At 48.8% G+C, this 17,139-nt stretch overlaps 2 protein-coding genes across 3 annotated transcripts; both read left to right on the top strand.

The window, feature by feature from the left end:
• Positions 1-3,163: 3,163 nt before the first annotated feature.
• LOC308260566 (uncharacterized protein) lies at positions 3,164-3,541 on the top strand (the record flags this gene model as incomplete). Its single annotated transcript, XM_080691953.1, has 1 exon — positions 3,164-3,541. One exon carries the CDS (start codon positions 3,164-3,166, stop codon positions 3,539-3,541), a length of 378 nt encoding a protein of 125 aa, XP_080548079.1.
• A 7,294-nt stretch (positions 3,542-10,835) lies between these two features.
• On the top strand, positions 10,836-16,654 carry LOC308260556 (uncharacterized protein; the record flags this gene model as incomplete). 2 transcript variants are annotated; one of them, XM_080691947.1, is made up of 2 exons in its annotated part: positions 10,836-11,001; positions 16,386-16,654. In XM_080691947.1, 2 exons carry the CDS (start codon positions 10,836-10,838, stop codon positions 16,652-16,654), a joined length of 435 nt encoding a protein of 144 aa, XP_080548073.1. The 2 variants fall into 2 exon arrangements, with proteins under 2 accessions (XP_080548073.1, XP_080548072.1); XM_080691946.1 differs by having other exon boundaries at positions 10,836-11,044; positions 16,402-16,654.
• Between the last annotated feature and the right edge of the window lie 485 nt (positions 16,655-17,139).

Here is a 17,139-nt window from a genome sequence, read left to right as displayed (position 1 = left end):
CCAGAATTTTGAAACTAGTATGAAGTGAAATTAATGACAATCTCTCTTTCCCTTCCTCCCTCCCTCTCTATCTCTCTCTAGAGTTTCTACCTGCTCCAGTGATGGATGCTGACCATCTTCCTCATTGGGCTTTAATACCAGCCCCATATCCAGCTTATCAATATCTGGGGACATGACTAGCCCCATGCTCAGAAACCTTCTTCTCTTGAATCCCAAAGGCACGCTACTTCCTATCTATGACCCAAAGCCTTCGTTTTTGTTTAATTATTCATTTTAATTTGAAGCAGGGTCTCAGGAAGTTGCCATGGGTCTCGCTAAGTTGCTGAGGCTGGCCTGGACCTGCGATCCTCCTGCTCCTCGGGGTCAGAGGGAACTTGTCTGAGCATACTCTCTGGCCAAGGCTGGAGGGAAAGACCTCGGGTGCCTGAGCTCAGCAGCTCAGCTCCCCCTGGTTTCTTCCTTTCCCAGTCCTCACGATGTGCTTCTTGTACTTCCTGGGACACTCAAGCCCAGGTCCTGCTTCTCTGCACACCACGAGAGTCAGGGCAGGATGCTACTCGCAGGATTCCTAAAGTCAACCTGGGCCTCCACCAAGGGCAGCTTGAAGGCCCCTCACGCTGGCTCCCTTCAGGGGTCCTCTGTCCTCTGTCCAGCCTCCCTCTGCCTCCCTCCTGCAGCCCAGCTCTCCTCAGCCCCAGGATCACTCACCTGGTCAGGAGGAGTCAGGGCGCCACTGGCGAGGTGAGGGCTGAAGGGCCCAGCGCGGGAGCCCTTTTATCCAGCCACCGCCGTCCTTGGGATGAGGCCCAGGATGTGTGTGAGCAACAGTTGACCTCACGCCCACACGGGAGGGAGGCTACTGCTCACACCTCGAGCCTCATGCTGCAGGGTCCTCCTGGGCAGGGAACAGGAAGCATCCAGGAAGCCAGAGTGCTCAGCTGTCTGCTTCTCAGGCCGCTGCAGGCCAGCCATTCCACCCTCATTCATTCACTCATTCATTCATTCACTAAGTATGCAGTGTCTGATCTGGTCCTGGATTTTAGAAGATGCTTTTGTCATTAAGATGAGCCACATGGCCATCTCTGGGATGGCAAAGTCACGTTAGACTGGATGGTTTCCAAGTCCACAGATGAAGTCCCACCTGGTTTCCAAGCTCCTGCTGTAGGGATTTGGCTGCCTGCTGGGCCTCAGTATTCAATGGTTTCATTTTAAACCCCAAATTCAAATTTACAAAGTGAACCTTTATACCAGGCTCCCCCTTGAGAAAGCCTCCTCTGTTGATGGCAGGCTTAGAAACAACCTCATTCTTTGAAAGAGAGGACTTTTTTTATTTTCACACCACAGCCATGATATGTTTTCTACACTGATGTTGGAATCTGCAACACTCCCTGGGTGTCTAACAATTCAATACGACCCCTCATCTCAGAGAGACCCTGGCCCTTCCAGGTTAGGGCTCAGTCCATCAACACTGCCTGTCCCTTGAGCTGACAGCTGCCCCTGAGCTCCCATACCACCCATATACCTGCCCCGATGACAAGAAATTCAGAAGATGAGCCCCAAAATAAACAGAGGAGAGTGCTTTACGTATGATTATAGGTCTGTTATAAAGATACAGGGAAGCCGGGCGTGGTGGCGCACGCTTGTAATCTTAGCGCTTGGGAGGTAGAGACAGGAGGATCGTGCAGGTTTGAAGCCAGCCGCGCTGGTTTAAGAGACCCTGTCTCCAAATAAAAATATAAAATAGGTCTGGGAGTATAGCCTGGTAGCCCGGAGGTAAAGGGCTTCCAGGAATCCAGTACCACCAAAAAAAAAAAAAAAAAAAAAAAAAATATATATATATATATATATATATATATACATACATATATATATGTATATATGTATGTATGTATATGTATATATGTATGTATATACATATACATACATACACACACACATACAGGGAAGAACCAGCCATAGAAGACACGCTGTGTAGGGTGGCTTCTAATGCCTACAAAAATCCCAGGGAAGAATGCCAAACTCTAAGGAGGGAGGTTCACTGTGGCCTACTGTTAGGAAACTCCATGCTGTTCAGGGCAGGGGACAGGAGGCCTCTGAGAAGGTACAGACCGCTCAGCTCTCTGCTGCCCAGACCTGCTGCCACCCAGACATTCCACCTCACGCCTTCACTCACTCACTAATACACTAACTATGCAGCGTCTGATCTGGTCCTGGATGCTTTCGTCATCAGGATGAGCCACAGTGACGGCAGATCCTGCAGCATGAGGCTCGAGGTGTGAGCAGTGGCCCCACGAGTGGGCGTGAGGACAGCTGTCATCCACACAGGCCCGCCTCACTCCCAGGGACTGCAGCTGGATAAAAGGGCTCCCGCGCTGGGCCCTTCAGTGCTCAGCCTCGCCAGTGGCGCCCTGACTCCTCCCGACCAGGTGAGTGATCCTGGGGCTGAAGGCAATGGGCTGCGGGAGGGAGGCTGGACAGAGGACAGAGGCCCCTGGGAGGGAGCCAGCATGGGGGATTCTTCAACCCGCCCTTGATGGAGGCTCGGGTTATCTTTAGGAGTCCTGTGAGTAGCATCCTCTCTTGCCTCTCTTGGTCTCATAAGTGTCTGGAGAGAAGCAGGATCTTGGGCAGGTAATTTCTCTGCTCAGGATGGGACAGTAAGTTCAAGAAACGCATTGTGAGCCCTGGGAAAGGAAGAAACGGATAGGAATTCAACTGCTTACGTCTGGGCCTTCAGTATCTTTCCAGCTAATCTTCATCCAATCAATATTCTAGAACATGACACCTTCCCACTAGAGAGGTATAAGGAGGTTCTATTCATCAAAGGATTGTTGGGAGCCGAGAATTAGCTGTGTTCTCAGACACTGGGAAGTCTAAGAGGGGCCTGAGATTAGAGCCCGTGTAGGAAAACAGTATCATTCAGTGTTGCAGGAGAAATGGAAGGGAGCGCTGTAATAGCACACAACACTATTTCATATTCCTTTTCAAATTTCAAGCATAGATCTTGCTCACAAAGCAGCTGGTTTAGAAAAAAATGCAATAAAACCCACAGTAAATGATCATCTGCTCCATGATTTACTCTGTGCTGATGGCTTTCCAAAATTGATTATTTTGCTCATGGCTTCTCGAATCTCTCCTTAGGTCTCCTGAAGTCCTCTCCAAAATGTCCTGCCAGCAGAGCCAGCAGCAGTGCCAGCCCCCTCCCAAGTGCACCCCCAAGTGCCCTCCCAAGTGCCCCGCCCCCAAGTGTCCCCCTAAGTGTCCCCCGGTCTCCTCCTGCTGCGGCTCCAGCTCTGGGGGCTGCTGCAGCTCTGGGGGTGGAGGTGGCGGCTGCTGCCTGAGCCACCACCGGCCCCGCAGGTCCCTTCGCCGCAGACACCAGAGCTCGGGCTGCTGCAGCAGCGGTGGCGGCGGCTGCTGTGGGAGCAGCGGTGGCGGTGGTGGATGCTGCGGCAGCAGTGGAGGAAGCAGCGGCTGCTGTGGCAGCAGTGGTGGCGGCAGCAGCTGTGGCGGGGGCCAGCAGTCTGGGGGCTGCTGCTGAGCTGGGCTCTGAGGACCTCGGATGCTCAGTGCTGCAGGGACCCAGTGCTCAATCCTCAGGGACTCCTCTCCCCTTTTCTGTTCTCCTGTCCTGGGCTCTGAGAGGCTGACATCCTTCCCCAGGATGATGGGCTGTAAGGGAATGAGACTTGGGATATAAAGACTGGGGAAGGTTCTGAGTCCAGATGTCCTGGCTCTTCATGTTCTGTGTCACAATCAATAAAGTTCAGTTTTTAAGCCTTTACTAAACTCCAATGATTTTTTCCTCCCTCCTCCCCATTAGTCAGTGTGGGCACCTGGGCTCATCGCTACCCTGGCTGGGAGCTAAAGTGTGGGGTGGGCGGCACCTGCTCAGCTGTGGATAGGAGCTCACACTGGCTCTTTCCTGCACACAGAGCCAGGCTGTCCTGCCAGTTGGCAGCTGGAAACAAGGTCCTCGTATGGGTATGTATGTGTTTTCTCTAACTTCAGACCTATAACTACTATACTTTTCTTATTATAACACTGACTGTAACATTTCTAACAGTCAGGATGATGTCTAAAAGCAGAAACTGTTGGAAGTCCATACACAGTAAAATCTGAGGACACACCCAATGCCCCATCCATGAAAGGAAGGCAATTTCTAGCAGCTTCCACTGCATGGACCATGAGTCAACTTACAACCTGAAAGACGCAACTCAGTCACTGCCAAACACAAGAGATGCTGAGCTGGTCAGGTCTCCACCCGAGCAGAAATGCACAAGATCTTCCACTCCTAAGGAGAAAGGATTGTTGGGGCTCGCCTCTAGGAAGCTCCCAGCCCGTGCCCACTGGGACACTGCATTTGGGTCTGTGGCAGTCAGCACAGCAGGGTGGGGCGCCTGGCACAGGAAGCCCTCACCATTACCAGAGTGAAGAAAGAGACAAAGAGGATGGGATGGGCTCAATATTCCCACCAAGAGCACACCACCAATCACCTCCCACCACTGGACCCCATCTCCCAACCGCTCCACCAAGTCCCACGGCAACCAGGGCCCTGATCTCCTGGCATCCACCGGTCTATCACCTCCCTGCAAATCCTTACAGAGGATATATATATATATATATATATATATATATATATATATATATATTCCTTTTTTTGGTGTTTATTGGGGATGGAACCCTTCTACCTCCGGGCTACACTCCCAGACCTATTTTATAATTTTTTTTTTATTTGGAAACAGGGTCTCTTAAGCCAGCAAGGCTGGCTCCAAACCAGTGCAATCCTCCTGTCTCCGCATCCCAAGCATGGGGATTACAAGCATGCGCCACCATGCCTGGCAGAAAGCCATTTCTAACTTAGGTAGTTAAGTGGCTTGCAACTTAGGTGGCTTGCAAAAAAAAAAAAATGTATGGCTGTAGCAGTATGATGTGTGTGTGTGTGTGTGTGTGTGTGTGTGTGTGTGTGGTATTAGGGATAGAACCCAGGAGTTTTCTTGCCTGAGTGACATCCTCAGCCCTATTTTTTTTTTTATTCTTTATTTTGAAACAGGGTCTCACTGAGTTGCCAAGGGCCTCACTAAGTAGCTGAGGCTGGCCACGAACCTTTAAGCTCAGCTTATCTTGCATAGAGAACTAATCTGAGGAAAAGAGCCGCTGATTGGTCCACTGGGACTCTAAACATTTTGAATAGCTATCATTGGCCAGTTTGGACCATGATGTGTATGTATGTATGGGGTGGGATTTCAAATTCTACCACACATGACGTAGCAGGAAAGAAATCAAACGTGCTCTGCATCACTCTTGTGTCCTATCTGTTGATGTTTTTTGTTGAGCTATATGTATAATGTGAGTCTTTATGTTGTCTCTATAGTATCAAACATTGGCATAATAAATGAGTGCTCATAACATTTTAAAACTATGTCTCTTAGTTTGTGTGACTTGAAGGAATCTAATAGCTGAGTGAATATTCATGAGATTAAAGTAAAAATGTCCTTAAAGTTACTAACACATGCCTTTTTTTCTAGGTAAATAGTCAATCAAGATTATGTTCACCTCAGTAGGATATTTTCAAATACAAAGTATTTTCTTTGGCAGAAAAAAATGTTTTAAGATACTAATGATATTTATCTGATGCCTTGATTTTCTGGGGTAATCTATAATTTAATTTTTAAATTAAATTTGGAGCTGGACGTGGTGGCGCATGCTTGTAATCCCAGCATTTGGGAGCTCAGACCAGAGGATCATGATTCACGGACAACCTCAGCTACTTAGTGAGGCCCTCGGCAACTCAGTGAGACCCGGTTTCAAAATAAAGAATAAAAAACTAGGGTTAGAGGTATAGCTTGGAGGTAGAATGCCCCTGGCTTCCATCCTCAGTACGGCAAACAACAACAACAAAAACTACATATAAATTAAATTAGGTAAATTCAAAATGTAATTAATGCTTTAAAATGATCTTGGCTTCTTAGGATCTAGAAAAACATTTGAATATATTGAATGGATTTCTAAATTGTTGGTATATAGGAAAACAAGCTTGTGAACTGGCTTTATTTTGGGATCTTTACTAAAAGACAACAAATGTTGCTGGAAATCAGGCTTCAGATCAATGTGTAATATTGTATACATTCCTTTGATGGGAACAACTATCCCTTCTTTTACCAGAGCAACATAAATTTTGAAAATAGTGATCAGAGTACTTGAACACTCCTTAATAATCTTTAGCTGATAGAGGTACATGGAGATTTCCAAACTCTCTATAGAAAGAGGCCAAATTTTATTGGTCCAGATGCTGCAAATAGAATGATGCTAAAAGCTTGGCTTTATATCCCAAGTCTCATTCCCTTACAGCCCATCATCCTAAAAAAAAAAAACAAAAAAAAAAAACAAACAAAAAAAACTGTACACAGATAGACTGAGGACCTTTCCCTTGGACAACAATAGGAAGTCAAAGGCAGGCAGCAATACTTTCTGCAGTTACCGCTGGTTTATAAATGAATGGCAGTCAGAAACAGGTGCCGGCTCTACGTCTTGATGAACTACCAGAAAAGTATATACAAGAATTCAACAGTCATAAAAAAGTGCCAGCTGCATGTCTCTGGCAGCCATCACAGATGCATGTGCAGGCATCTGGCAGTCATAGCTAGGTACCAGCAATATGTTTCACTGGTAAGCATAGATAAATTCAGTAGATGTATCCTGCCCATAGCCACGAATGGATGGGAATCAGGTTCAGAACAGCGCTCTATGGGGCAATCATACAGGGAGAGAAATAAAAGGACACTTTTTTTTTTCCTTCTCTGTCTTTCAGATGGGAAAGTCTCCATCTTCCAAGGCTACTAGCACCTTCTTAGATTATATCTTATGGAACTGGGGATCTGTTGACCCCTAGACACTAAAGATAAATGCCTACTCTTTTTCTGTGTCTGAATTTGGTAATAGAGATTAAAAGACAGAGAAGATGGCCATGAGAGGAAAATGTAAACCATGACACTATCTTGCAGATGAATCTGTTTTGTAGAAGGAAAGTAAAGGGTGTCAAGTTTCTGTTAAGGAAGAATCCGAAGCTATGCCAGCAAGTTAAGTCAAATGTAGCCCTTCTGGCCACACTGACAGATAAATGTGTCATACCACCAAGAAACTCCAAAAGACAAAAGAAAACCCAATAAATAAAAGGAGATATTTTTAGGACCCGGGGGAAGATCTCTCTAAGGCCCCCGCAACTCTGGTGGGTCATCTGACCTCACCAAACAGGGAGACCATGAAGGTCCCAGGGGCTGGGATCCATCATCACATACTCTGAAAAAAAATGAGGATCATCAAAAAAGGAAATATTGCATATGTTTCAAGAGAAGCCAGATGGTCGGCAGACCATGACCCATGCTGGCAGATGGTGCAGCTGGTGGAGGTAAAATCTCAAGGAGACATGAGTCAACTTAAGAGCAAAACTAGTTAGAAAAACTTGTTTTCCCACATAGGGCTACCTGCTTGGTCTTAAATACCCAATATAACAGTATAAACAGAGGTAAATGTGCTATTTCAAGGGTAACAGAAAAGGAGTTATATATTAAAGTCATTTTTATAATACATCTACCTTTAAACTGACAGAAAAAAATAAGATATGACACTAATGCCCATAACTTCCCTCCAATTGGGTTCTTAAAAGATTCTGTAAAGTTAAACCTGTTCTTTTTGAGGTTTTATAGGTCCAGGGCCATCCGACACTACAAAAAGTAGAGATTTCTATTTATGTAAAATCCTGGAGGAGCTGAGTCTCGTTCAAAATCCTACAGACAAAACAAAAACATGTTTACACTAAGTTAAAAAACAACACACTTGAAATTTTTTCAGGCTGTGTGCCACAGACATTTCTTACAATGGTATATTTTATTCATGGTCTAGTACAAGTGAGTTGGGTACCTGGCCTCCCATTTAAAATGCTAACAGGTATATGGCCCAAGGTAAAGGATTATGGAACAAAAATCATAGTCAAGATATCTAGGCTATTATCTAATGTACTACCATATCAGTTTCTCATGTAGATGCCCACTGAACCACTGTGAAAAACTTTGAACCAAGATAATCAGGTTTCCTCAGCCCTCCAGGTACAGATCATTCTAACAACAAAAGCTTCTATGAAGGATTCCTTTTTCCACCGTCTCGTAGGTCATCCACCCCGAGACCCCGACTGCAACGTTCCAACAGCGCCAACTGCCAGCTTAAAGCAGTTAGAGCGGCTATCACCCCATTTCCCAAACAGCGGTTAGGGTCACTTCATCAGAGGGGGAGCACGTGGCAGGCAGGGGCCCTGGGAACAGGAGATATTAACAAGGCCATCGTGAGGTGGGGGAGGCGAGTAGGGAGGAGAGAGACCAGTGAGCAGGAGATCAGGACCCACCAGCCCCCAAGACAACAGTTCAGATCGAAGACTGAAATTGGACAAACAGCATCGGTTCCCCAAACCCAATTTTGGTCAATCGTAAAAAAGTAGATGGGGACCCTCCGTAAGATTTAAAAGCCCCTCTCTTTGGGGGGTGAGGAGCTGGTTTGTCTTTTACCTTTCCTGAGTTAAAATAAACTACCACATTTCTGTACCCTTCCACTAGCCCTTGGACTTCTTTCGTCGAAATCAATAAGACGAGAATCCTGTAAGAAGAAACACCTCCGTTACACTTGTCTCTAATTTCAGATGCATTATTGAGGCAAGATTTTCGGTTTTGTTTATTTGTACTTTTGCAAACTGCCTTTAAACCAGCTCCACAGAAACTTTCATGACAAAGTAATGTTTGTCAGTATCTCCTCTCCTTCCAAGCGCCTACAATTCCAGAGAGCATGACTCTGCTCAACACTGTAATTCCCCAGGCTTCTCTGGGCCTTCCTTGGGTCTTCTTCTTGTGCTGCTAACCTGAGCTTTACCCCTTTCCTTGGCCTAAGACACACCCACCCTTAATCGGAATATTAGGCCCTTAAGTTCCTGGTAATGTAATTTCATATTATGGAGGTATAAATGGCAGCATCCAAGGATCATATTCTCTTTTATCTAGTGTGTGCCCTCCATTTGGAACTACCAAATCCCAAAGAATGGCCTCCTAAGACACTAACCTTGGCTCATGTGTTTAGCAAACATCACATCCCATTGTTCATTCCATTATTCAATTTACCCATTCATTCTTCAACGTTTTCTGAGAGTGTGTCCATGAATATGGACTACCATAAATTCCGTCCTCGCCAGGTTTTCCATTTGGAGGCGCAGACTTATGAATCCGCATGACATTGTCCTGACGTAAGAGCTGGTCAGGAGCTCACCCCTGAGTCATGGCGCCTTCTTATAGCACAGAGTAGAATATTTCACTGTGCATTGTTTACACCTGTGTCCTCAAGGAAACTCGGCTCATCTTAATGACAAAAGCATCTTCAAAAACCCAGGACCACATCAGACACTACATATTTAGTGAATTAATGAATGTGTGAATGAATGAAGGTGGAATGGCTGGCCTGCAGAGGCCTGAGAAGCAGACAGATGAGCACTCTGGCTCCCTAGATGCTTCCTGTTCCCTGCCCAGGAAGATCCTGCAGCACGAGGCTCGAGGTGTGAGCAATCACATCCCGTGTGGGCGTGAGGTCAACTGTTGCTCACACACATCCTGGGCCTCATCCCGAGGATGGTGGCTGAATAAAAGGGCTCCCGCGCTGGGCCCTTCAGCCCTCACCTCGCCAGTGGCGCCCTGACTCCTCCTGACCAGGTGAGTGATCCTGGGGCTGAGCAGCTGGGCTGCAGGAGGGAGGCAGAGGGAGGCTGGACAGAGGACAGAGGCCCTGGGAGGAGCCAGCGTGAGGGGCCTTCAACCTGCCCTTGGTGGAGGCCCAGGTTGACTTTAGGAATCCTGCGAGTAGCATCCTGCCCTGACTCTCGTGGTGTGCAGAGAAGCAGGACCTGGGCTTGAGTGTCCCAGGAAGTACAAGAAGCACATCGTGAGGACTGGGAAAGGAAGAAACCAGGGGGAGCTGAGCTGTTGAGCTCAGGCACCCGAGGTCTTTCCCTCCAGCCTCGGCCAGCAAGTGTGCTCAGACAAGTTCCCTCTGACCCCGAGGAGCAGAAGGATCGCAGGTCCAGGCCAGCCTCAGCAACTTAGCGAGACCCATGGCAACTTCCTGAGACCCTGCTTCAAATTAAAATGAATAATTAAGCAAAAACGAAGGTTTTGGGTCATAGATAGGAAGTAGCGTGCCTTTGGGGTTCAAGAGAAGGTTTCTGAGCATGGGGCTAGTCATGTTCCCAGATCTTTTGTGTGTGTGTGTGTGTGTGTGTGTGTGTGTGTGTGTGTGTGTGTGTGGTTTTGGGGGTGGAACCCAGGGGCTTTTCTACCTCCGGGCTATACTCCCAGACCTATTTTATTCTTTATTTGGAAACAGGGTCTCACTAAGTTGCTGAGAGCCTCACTAAGTAGCTGAGGCTGGCTTCAATCCTTTGCGATCCTCCGAAGCTCTGGGATTACAAGCGTGCGCCACCACGCCCGGCTATGTTCCCAGAAATAGAGAAGCCAGATATGGGGCTGGTATTAGAGCCCATTGATGAAGATGGTCAGCATCCATCACTGGGAAGTGGGAAGAGGGGGTAGAAATATGAGAGAGAGAGAGAGAGAGAGAGAGAGAGAGAGATTGACATTAATTTCACTTCATATAGATTTCAAAATTCCAGACATAGATCTTGTTCCCAAAGCAGTTTGTTTTGGAATAAAGACTCAAGGAAGTCCAGAGGAGAAGGTGCACCTGCCTGACCCTTGCACTCATGGCTTCTCAAATCTCTCCTTAGGTCTGCTGACGTCCTCTCCAAAATGTCCTGCCAGCAGAGCCAGCAGCAGTGCCAGCCCCCTCCCAAGTGTCCACCCAAGTGCCCTCCCAAGTGCCCTGCCCCCAAGTGTTCCCCCAAGTGTCCCCCTAAGTGTCCCCCGGTCTCCTCCTGCTGCGGCTCCAGCTCCGGGGGCTGCTGCAGCTCTGGGGGTGGAGGTGGAGGCTGCTGCCTGAGCCACCACCGGCCCCGCAGGTCCCTTCGCCGCAGACACCAGAGCTCGGGCTGCTGCAGCAGCGGTGGCGGCGGCTGCTGTGGGAGCAGCGGTGGCGGTGGTGGATGCTGCGGCAGCAGTGGAGGAAGCAGCGGCTGCTGTGGGGGCAGCGGTGGCGGCAGCAGCTGTGGCGGGGGCCAGCAGTCTGGGGGCTGCTGCTGAGCTGGGCCCTGAGGACCTCGGATGCTCAGGGCTGCAGGGATCTGGTGAACAAGCCCTGCCCAGACTCAGGGGCTCCTCCCTCCTGCCCTGCTCACCTGGGCTCTGAGAGGCTGACATCCTCCTGGGGAAGGTTCTGAGCCCAGATGTCCAGGCCCCTCGTCTTCTGTGTCACAATCAATAAAGTCCCCCCTTCAAGCCTCACCAGACTCTGGCTGATTTTTCCTTCCTCCTCCTACTGGCCATTGTGGGCACTGGGGCTCAGCGCTACCCTGACTAGACAGAAGGCAGGCACAGGACTGTGGGCAGGGTGGCACCTGCTCAGGGTGTGGACAGGAGCCAGGGCCTGATCTTCCCTGCAGACTGACAGGCAGTTGGTAGGTGAGGATATTAGCCTCTTCTGAGTTCATAGGAATTTTTTCTGATTTTACCCTATTATGCTACTTTCCTTATAATGACAACAACATACTGTTTTCAACAGCTGACATGAAAAGAAACTTAGACAATGATATCACTCCTCCCAATAGCGAAATCTGGGGAACAAGGAAATGCATGTTGAGTGTCAGGCTGGCCCAGCATCCGCCTGCGGGATCACAGTAAACGCAGGGTCCCCGAACCCTTTGTAGTCCTAGAGTTCACCTCAGCGACTTGCAAGACTCAGGAAAGTGCTTCACCGTGACTACAGGTTTATCTTTAGAAAAGATTCAACTCAGTAACAGTTAAACGGAAGAGATGCTTCCAGCTCTGTGAGAACTGTCTAAAGCATCCAGCTTCCAAGGACGAGGGTATGTTTAGACTCCCTGATAAGAAGCTCCCAATCCATGCCCGGTGAGACACGCATTTGGCTGTGGCGGTCAGCACAGCGTGGTGGGTGCCTGGCATGGAAGCCCTCACTGTGGCCAGAGTGAAAGAAAGAGAGGAAGAGGAGGGCAGGAGGCCCAGGATGCCTTTCAAGGGCACACCCCCAACAACCTAACTTCTCCCTCTAGACCCTGCCTCCTAATGAATCCACACTCTCCCATTGGTCTTTGGGCTTGGGCACCAAGGCTTTAACAGATGGATTGGGGGAACATTTTTTCACTACAGCACATGTATCAAACCACGATCATAGGATAGAGATGAGCTACAGAGCTTATAACCCTCCTCTGGCTCTAAACACTCACAGCTGGTTTATATGTTAACCAGCCTGAAAGCCTGAAGCTGAGTGAACACTATTCTTTCCTTTATTTTTTCTTTTGTCCTAGGGTTCTAGAGATTGAACCCAGGGGCCTTCTACTTCCCAGCTTCACCACCAGCCCCATTTTATTTTCATCCTGAAATGGTCTGGATAGATTGCCGAGATTCCCTACATTGCTGAGGCTGTCCTCCAATGAGGTCCTCCTCTCACAGCCTCCCAAGTATTGAGATTAGAAGCATGGACCACCATGTCCTGCGAATACTGTTCTTTAGGAGTCTGTATTGGGCTCTTTTTAAATGGGTCTGATGGAGGACTTCATTGGCCCCTGAAGAGGCTGAAATCTCCAAACCCTCTAGTCTTGTTGATCAGCCTCCAATCTTGAAGTTCTCTGGAGCCCCCGCCTGAGCCACTGCATTGGTATAAACCCAGAGATGTTGTCAAGAGACTTGCCATGAATAGCCAAAGCTCTTCCCATCAAGAAGGAAATCCAAGGATTTGGGGAGCTCTGTGCCAGGGGCTGGGATAAATACCAAGCACACCTTTGCTGTGATACCTCCACAGCACGGCGGCTTTTCTCCATGATTTGAGCATGTAGCCTTCAGGCACATGGAGGAGCGTGGTTCCTCTGACCTCATCACCGGGTCAAACCATCTTCCTCATTCATAAGATCATTACGGCCAACGTCCTGGCCCCGCCCACCATGCTCTTGAGCCTCTGACCACCCTCCTTCAGCCGCCTCCCCTGGCTCACTGCCCTTCTCAGTTTCTGAAGTTCTTGCAATAGATGCCTCATTTTGCCCCAGAGTTGAATGCTTATTGTATTCCAATGAAGTCTTGGTTTTTGTACCTCTTAAGAAAGGTTTGTTTCATAGTTGCCTTTTCTCATCTCTTTTAAAGTTATCTTTCTCCTCTTGATGATTTTTCTCTTCATTAATCCCATTCATGGATGGAGAGATTAAATAATAACCCTAAAGATGTTTGTCCTCTGAAATCACACTCTTGAGGTCACAGTGAGTGTCCTAAACTCTATTGGAGTGGGCATATGGAGCATCCCACGATGATCATCACCTAGTCCTTAGAAGTTTCTTATTCTCTGAATAATAAGGCAACTTTTCTGTTTCTGGATTTTTTATCTTCTATTTCTCTCAGGCTCACGCAGACCTTTCTACCCAGTGTCCCTCTCCTCATTTGCTGCCCCACATGCAACTGGGGTCCCCAGAGTCTGAGCCTGATGACCACGTGGCCTCCCCCAAGCTCCCCTCTCAGTGATCTGCTCACAGCTCCACAGACCTGGGCTCATCAAACAGGTAAGCCACACACACTTACCTGACTGCAATCCTGCCCCATCCGTCTTTCAACAAATGGTGGTCCTTTAATTTTGCACATTTAGTAAAATGCTTCTTCTTAGTAGAATTAAATAATTATTCAAATGGATTAAGTTTCCTTGTCTGAAATTAGGATGCATTAATGGGCAGGGATGTAGATTTTGGCCTATCTGATTATTGTGTGTGTGTGTGTGTGTGTGTGTGTGTGTGTGTGTGTACGTGTGTGTGTGTGTGTGTGTGTGTGCGCGCGCGCGCGTGCGCGTTACTTCGGATTGATCCCAGGGAAATTCTCTGAGCTACACCACCAACCCTACACTTTAATATTTATTTGGAAACAGGGTCTTGCTAAACTGCAGAGGGCCTGCTAATGTACTGAGGCTGGCTTTGATAATAAGATCCTCCTCTCTTAGCCTTCCAAGTACTGGGATTATGGACATAAGCCACCATTTCTAGAACCTATCCAATTATTCTTTATCCTCAAAGCCACTTTATTTATTTATTTATTTATTTATTTATTTATTTACGTTTGAGGGATGAGACCCATGGACATTCTACCTTTGAGCTACACCCTCAGCCCTATTTTTTATTATTTATTTTGAAACAGGATTCAATTTGTTGCAAAGGACCTCACTAAGTAGAAGCTGAGACTGTTTGCAAACCATAATCCTCCTGTTTCAGCATCCCAAATGCTGGGATTACAAGTCTGCACAGCAAGCCCCGCTTTTTTAAGCCACTTTCAAGCAAAGCTAGATAGAGTGTCTCAGGCCAAACCAACTTTGTCACTGTCTCCTCCCCTAATTCTGAATTCCAACAGCTCCTCGCAGCGCTGACTCCACTGCCATTGGATAATTCCTCTGGCTTCTCCTGGCCTCCTGATGTCTTTAGCATGTGGGCCACTTGACTTCCACCCCTTCCCTGTGGCCAGCACACACCATCTGAATGTCAGTCACATTCCATCCGAATGTTAGTCCCCTGGAATTGTGCTAAGGAGATTTCATATTAGGGGCCCGAGAGCTCGTGGCATTCAGGGTCATGCCACATCTGACCTAACATGTGCCCCCCTCAAGAACTTCTGAAGCCCCAAACTGGCATCTGAGGCACCAGCCCGTGTCCAAGAGTCTCAAAGCACTGACTCCTTCATTTCCTGGTGCGGTCAGACAACCCTCTTTCTCTTTACTCTTCCAGGTCCCCTTTTGGTTGATGTATCCACAGGGGGATGGAGATGGATAACGCCTGACATAAATTCTGCCCTCACCAGGCTTCCCTTCTGGGGAAGCAGAAAGACCTATAAATAGACACGAGGTCGTGGGATGTGAGAGCTGTCAGGAGCTCACCCTGAGTCACGGCGCCTTCCTAGAGCACTGTTCTGTGTGCATCGTGCACAAGTATGTCCTCAAGGAAACTCAGCTCAACTGGAGGACAGAATCCCTGGCCACACCCAGACCTACTCAGGTGCTGCATATTCATTGAATGAATGAATGAATGAATGAGTGAATGAATGAGGGTGGAACGGCTGGCCTGCAGCGGCCTGAGGAGCAGACAGCTGAGCACTCTGGCTTTCTGGATTCTTCCTTCCCTGCCCAGGAGGATCCTGCAGCACGAGGCTCGAGGTGTGAGCATGAGGACAGCTGTGCTCACACACATCCTGGGCCTCATCCCAAGGACGGCGGCTGGATAAAAGGGCTCCCGCGCTGGGCCCTTCAGTCCTCACCTCGCCAGTGGTGCCCTGACTCCTCCTGACCAGGTGAGTGATCCTGGGGCTGAGCAGCTGGGCTGCGGGAGGAGGCAGAGGGAGGCAGGACAGAGGACAGAGGCCCTGGGAGGAGCCAGCGTGAGGGGCCTTCAACCTGCCCTTGGTGGAGGCCCAGGTTGACTTTAGGAATCCTGCGAGTAGCATCCTGCCCTGACTCTCGTGGTGTGCAGAGAAGCAGGACCCGGGCTTGAGTGTCCCAGGAAGTACAAGAAGCACATCGTGAGGACTGGGAAAGGAAGAAACCAGGGGGAGCTGAGCTGCTGAGCTCAGGCACCCGAGGTCTTTCCCTCCAGCCTCGGCCAGAGAGTGTGCTCAGACAAGTTCCCTCTGACCCCGAGGAGCAGGAGGATCGCAGGTCCAGGAAACTTAGCAAGACCCGTAGTAACTTGAAGAGACCTTGCTTCCAAATACAAATGAATGAATAAATAAAAATGCTGGTGTTTTAGCTTTGACATAGATTGCCCTCGGGATTCAGCCAAGAAGGTTTCTAAGCACTGGGCTAGTCTTGTTCCTTCATCTTGGGAAGTCTGATATGGAGCTGGTTTTCCAGACCTTTTTTGAAAATGGTCTGCATTGTTTACTGGGAAGTGGGTAGAAGAGAGAGAGAGAGAGAGAGAGATGACTGAAATGAATCTTATTTTATATGAGTTTCCAAATTACAGACATGGATCTTGTTCTCAAAGCATTTCTCTTTGGAATAAGAACACAGGAATTCCAGAGGAGAGGATGCACCTGCCTGACCCTTGTACTCATGGCTGTTCAAATCTCTCCTTAGGTCTCCTGACGTCCTCTCCAAAATGTCCTGCCAGCAGAGCCAGCAGCAGTGCCAGCCCCCTCCCAAGTGCTCCCCCAAGTGTACCCCCAAGTGCCCTGCCCCCAACTGTCCCCCTAAGTGTCCCCCGGTCTCCTCCTGCTGTGGTTCCAGCTCCGGGGGCTGCTGCAGCTCTGGGGGTGGAGGTGGCGGCTGCTGCCTGAGCCACCACCGGCCCCGCAGGTCCCTTCGCCGCAGACACCAGAGCTCAGGCTGCTGCAGCAGTGGTGGTGGTGGTGGTTGCTGTGGGAGCAGCGGTGGCGGTGGCGGATGCTGTGGCAGTAGTGGAGGAAGCAGCGGTTGCTGTGGGGGCAGCGGTGGCGGCAGCAGCTGTGGAGGGAGCCAGCAGTCTGGGGGCTGCTGCTGAGCTGGGCCCTGAGGACCTTGGATGCTCAGCGCTGCAGGAACCCAGTGCTCAAGCCCTGCCCAGCCTCAGGGGCTCCTCCCTCCTGCCCTCCAATCCTGTCCTGCGCTCTGAGAGGCTGACATCCTCTTGGAGAAGGTTCTGAGCCCAGATGTCCAGGCCTCTTGCCTTCTGTGTTACAATCAATAAAGTTCCCCCTTCAAACCTCACCAGACTCTGGCTGATTTTTCCTTCCTCCTCTCCCAGGCCAGCATGGGCACAGCCGTGTGGGGCAGGCACCACTGCCCGACTTGTGCAAAGGAATCTTGGGTTTGCTTCCCTTCACACAGAGAGGCCAGTGGCAATTGGGGATGACATTTTCTTCAGGGTAAATATAAATTCTCTCCGATTTTAAGCCTGCTAGTCTACTATTTTTTTTTATTATTATAACTGCTAGTCTTCTTTTTTTTTTTTTTTTTTTTTTTTTTTGCGGTCTGGGGATGGAACCC

This window comes from Muscardinus avellanarius (assembly GCF_963383645.1).
Source record: "Muscardinus avellanarius genome assembly, chromosome: 3".
Lineage (NCBI taxonomy): Eukaryota > Metazoa > Chordata > Mammalia > Rodentia > Gliridae > Muscardinus > Muscardinus avellanarius.
Note: the sequence above shows the minus strand (reverse complement) of the source record. Positions and strands in the feature narration are given on the sequence as shown.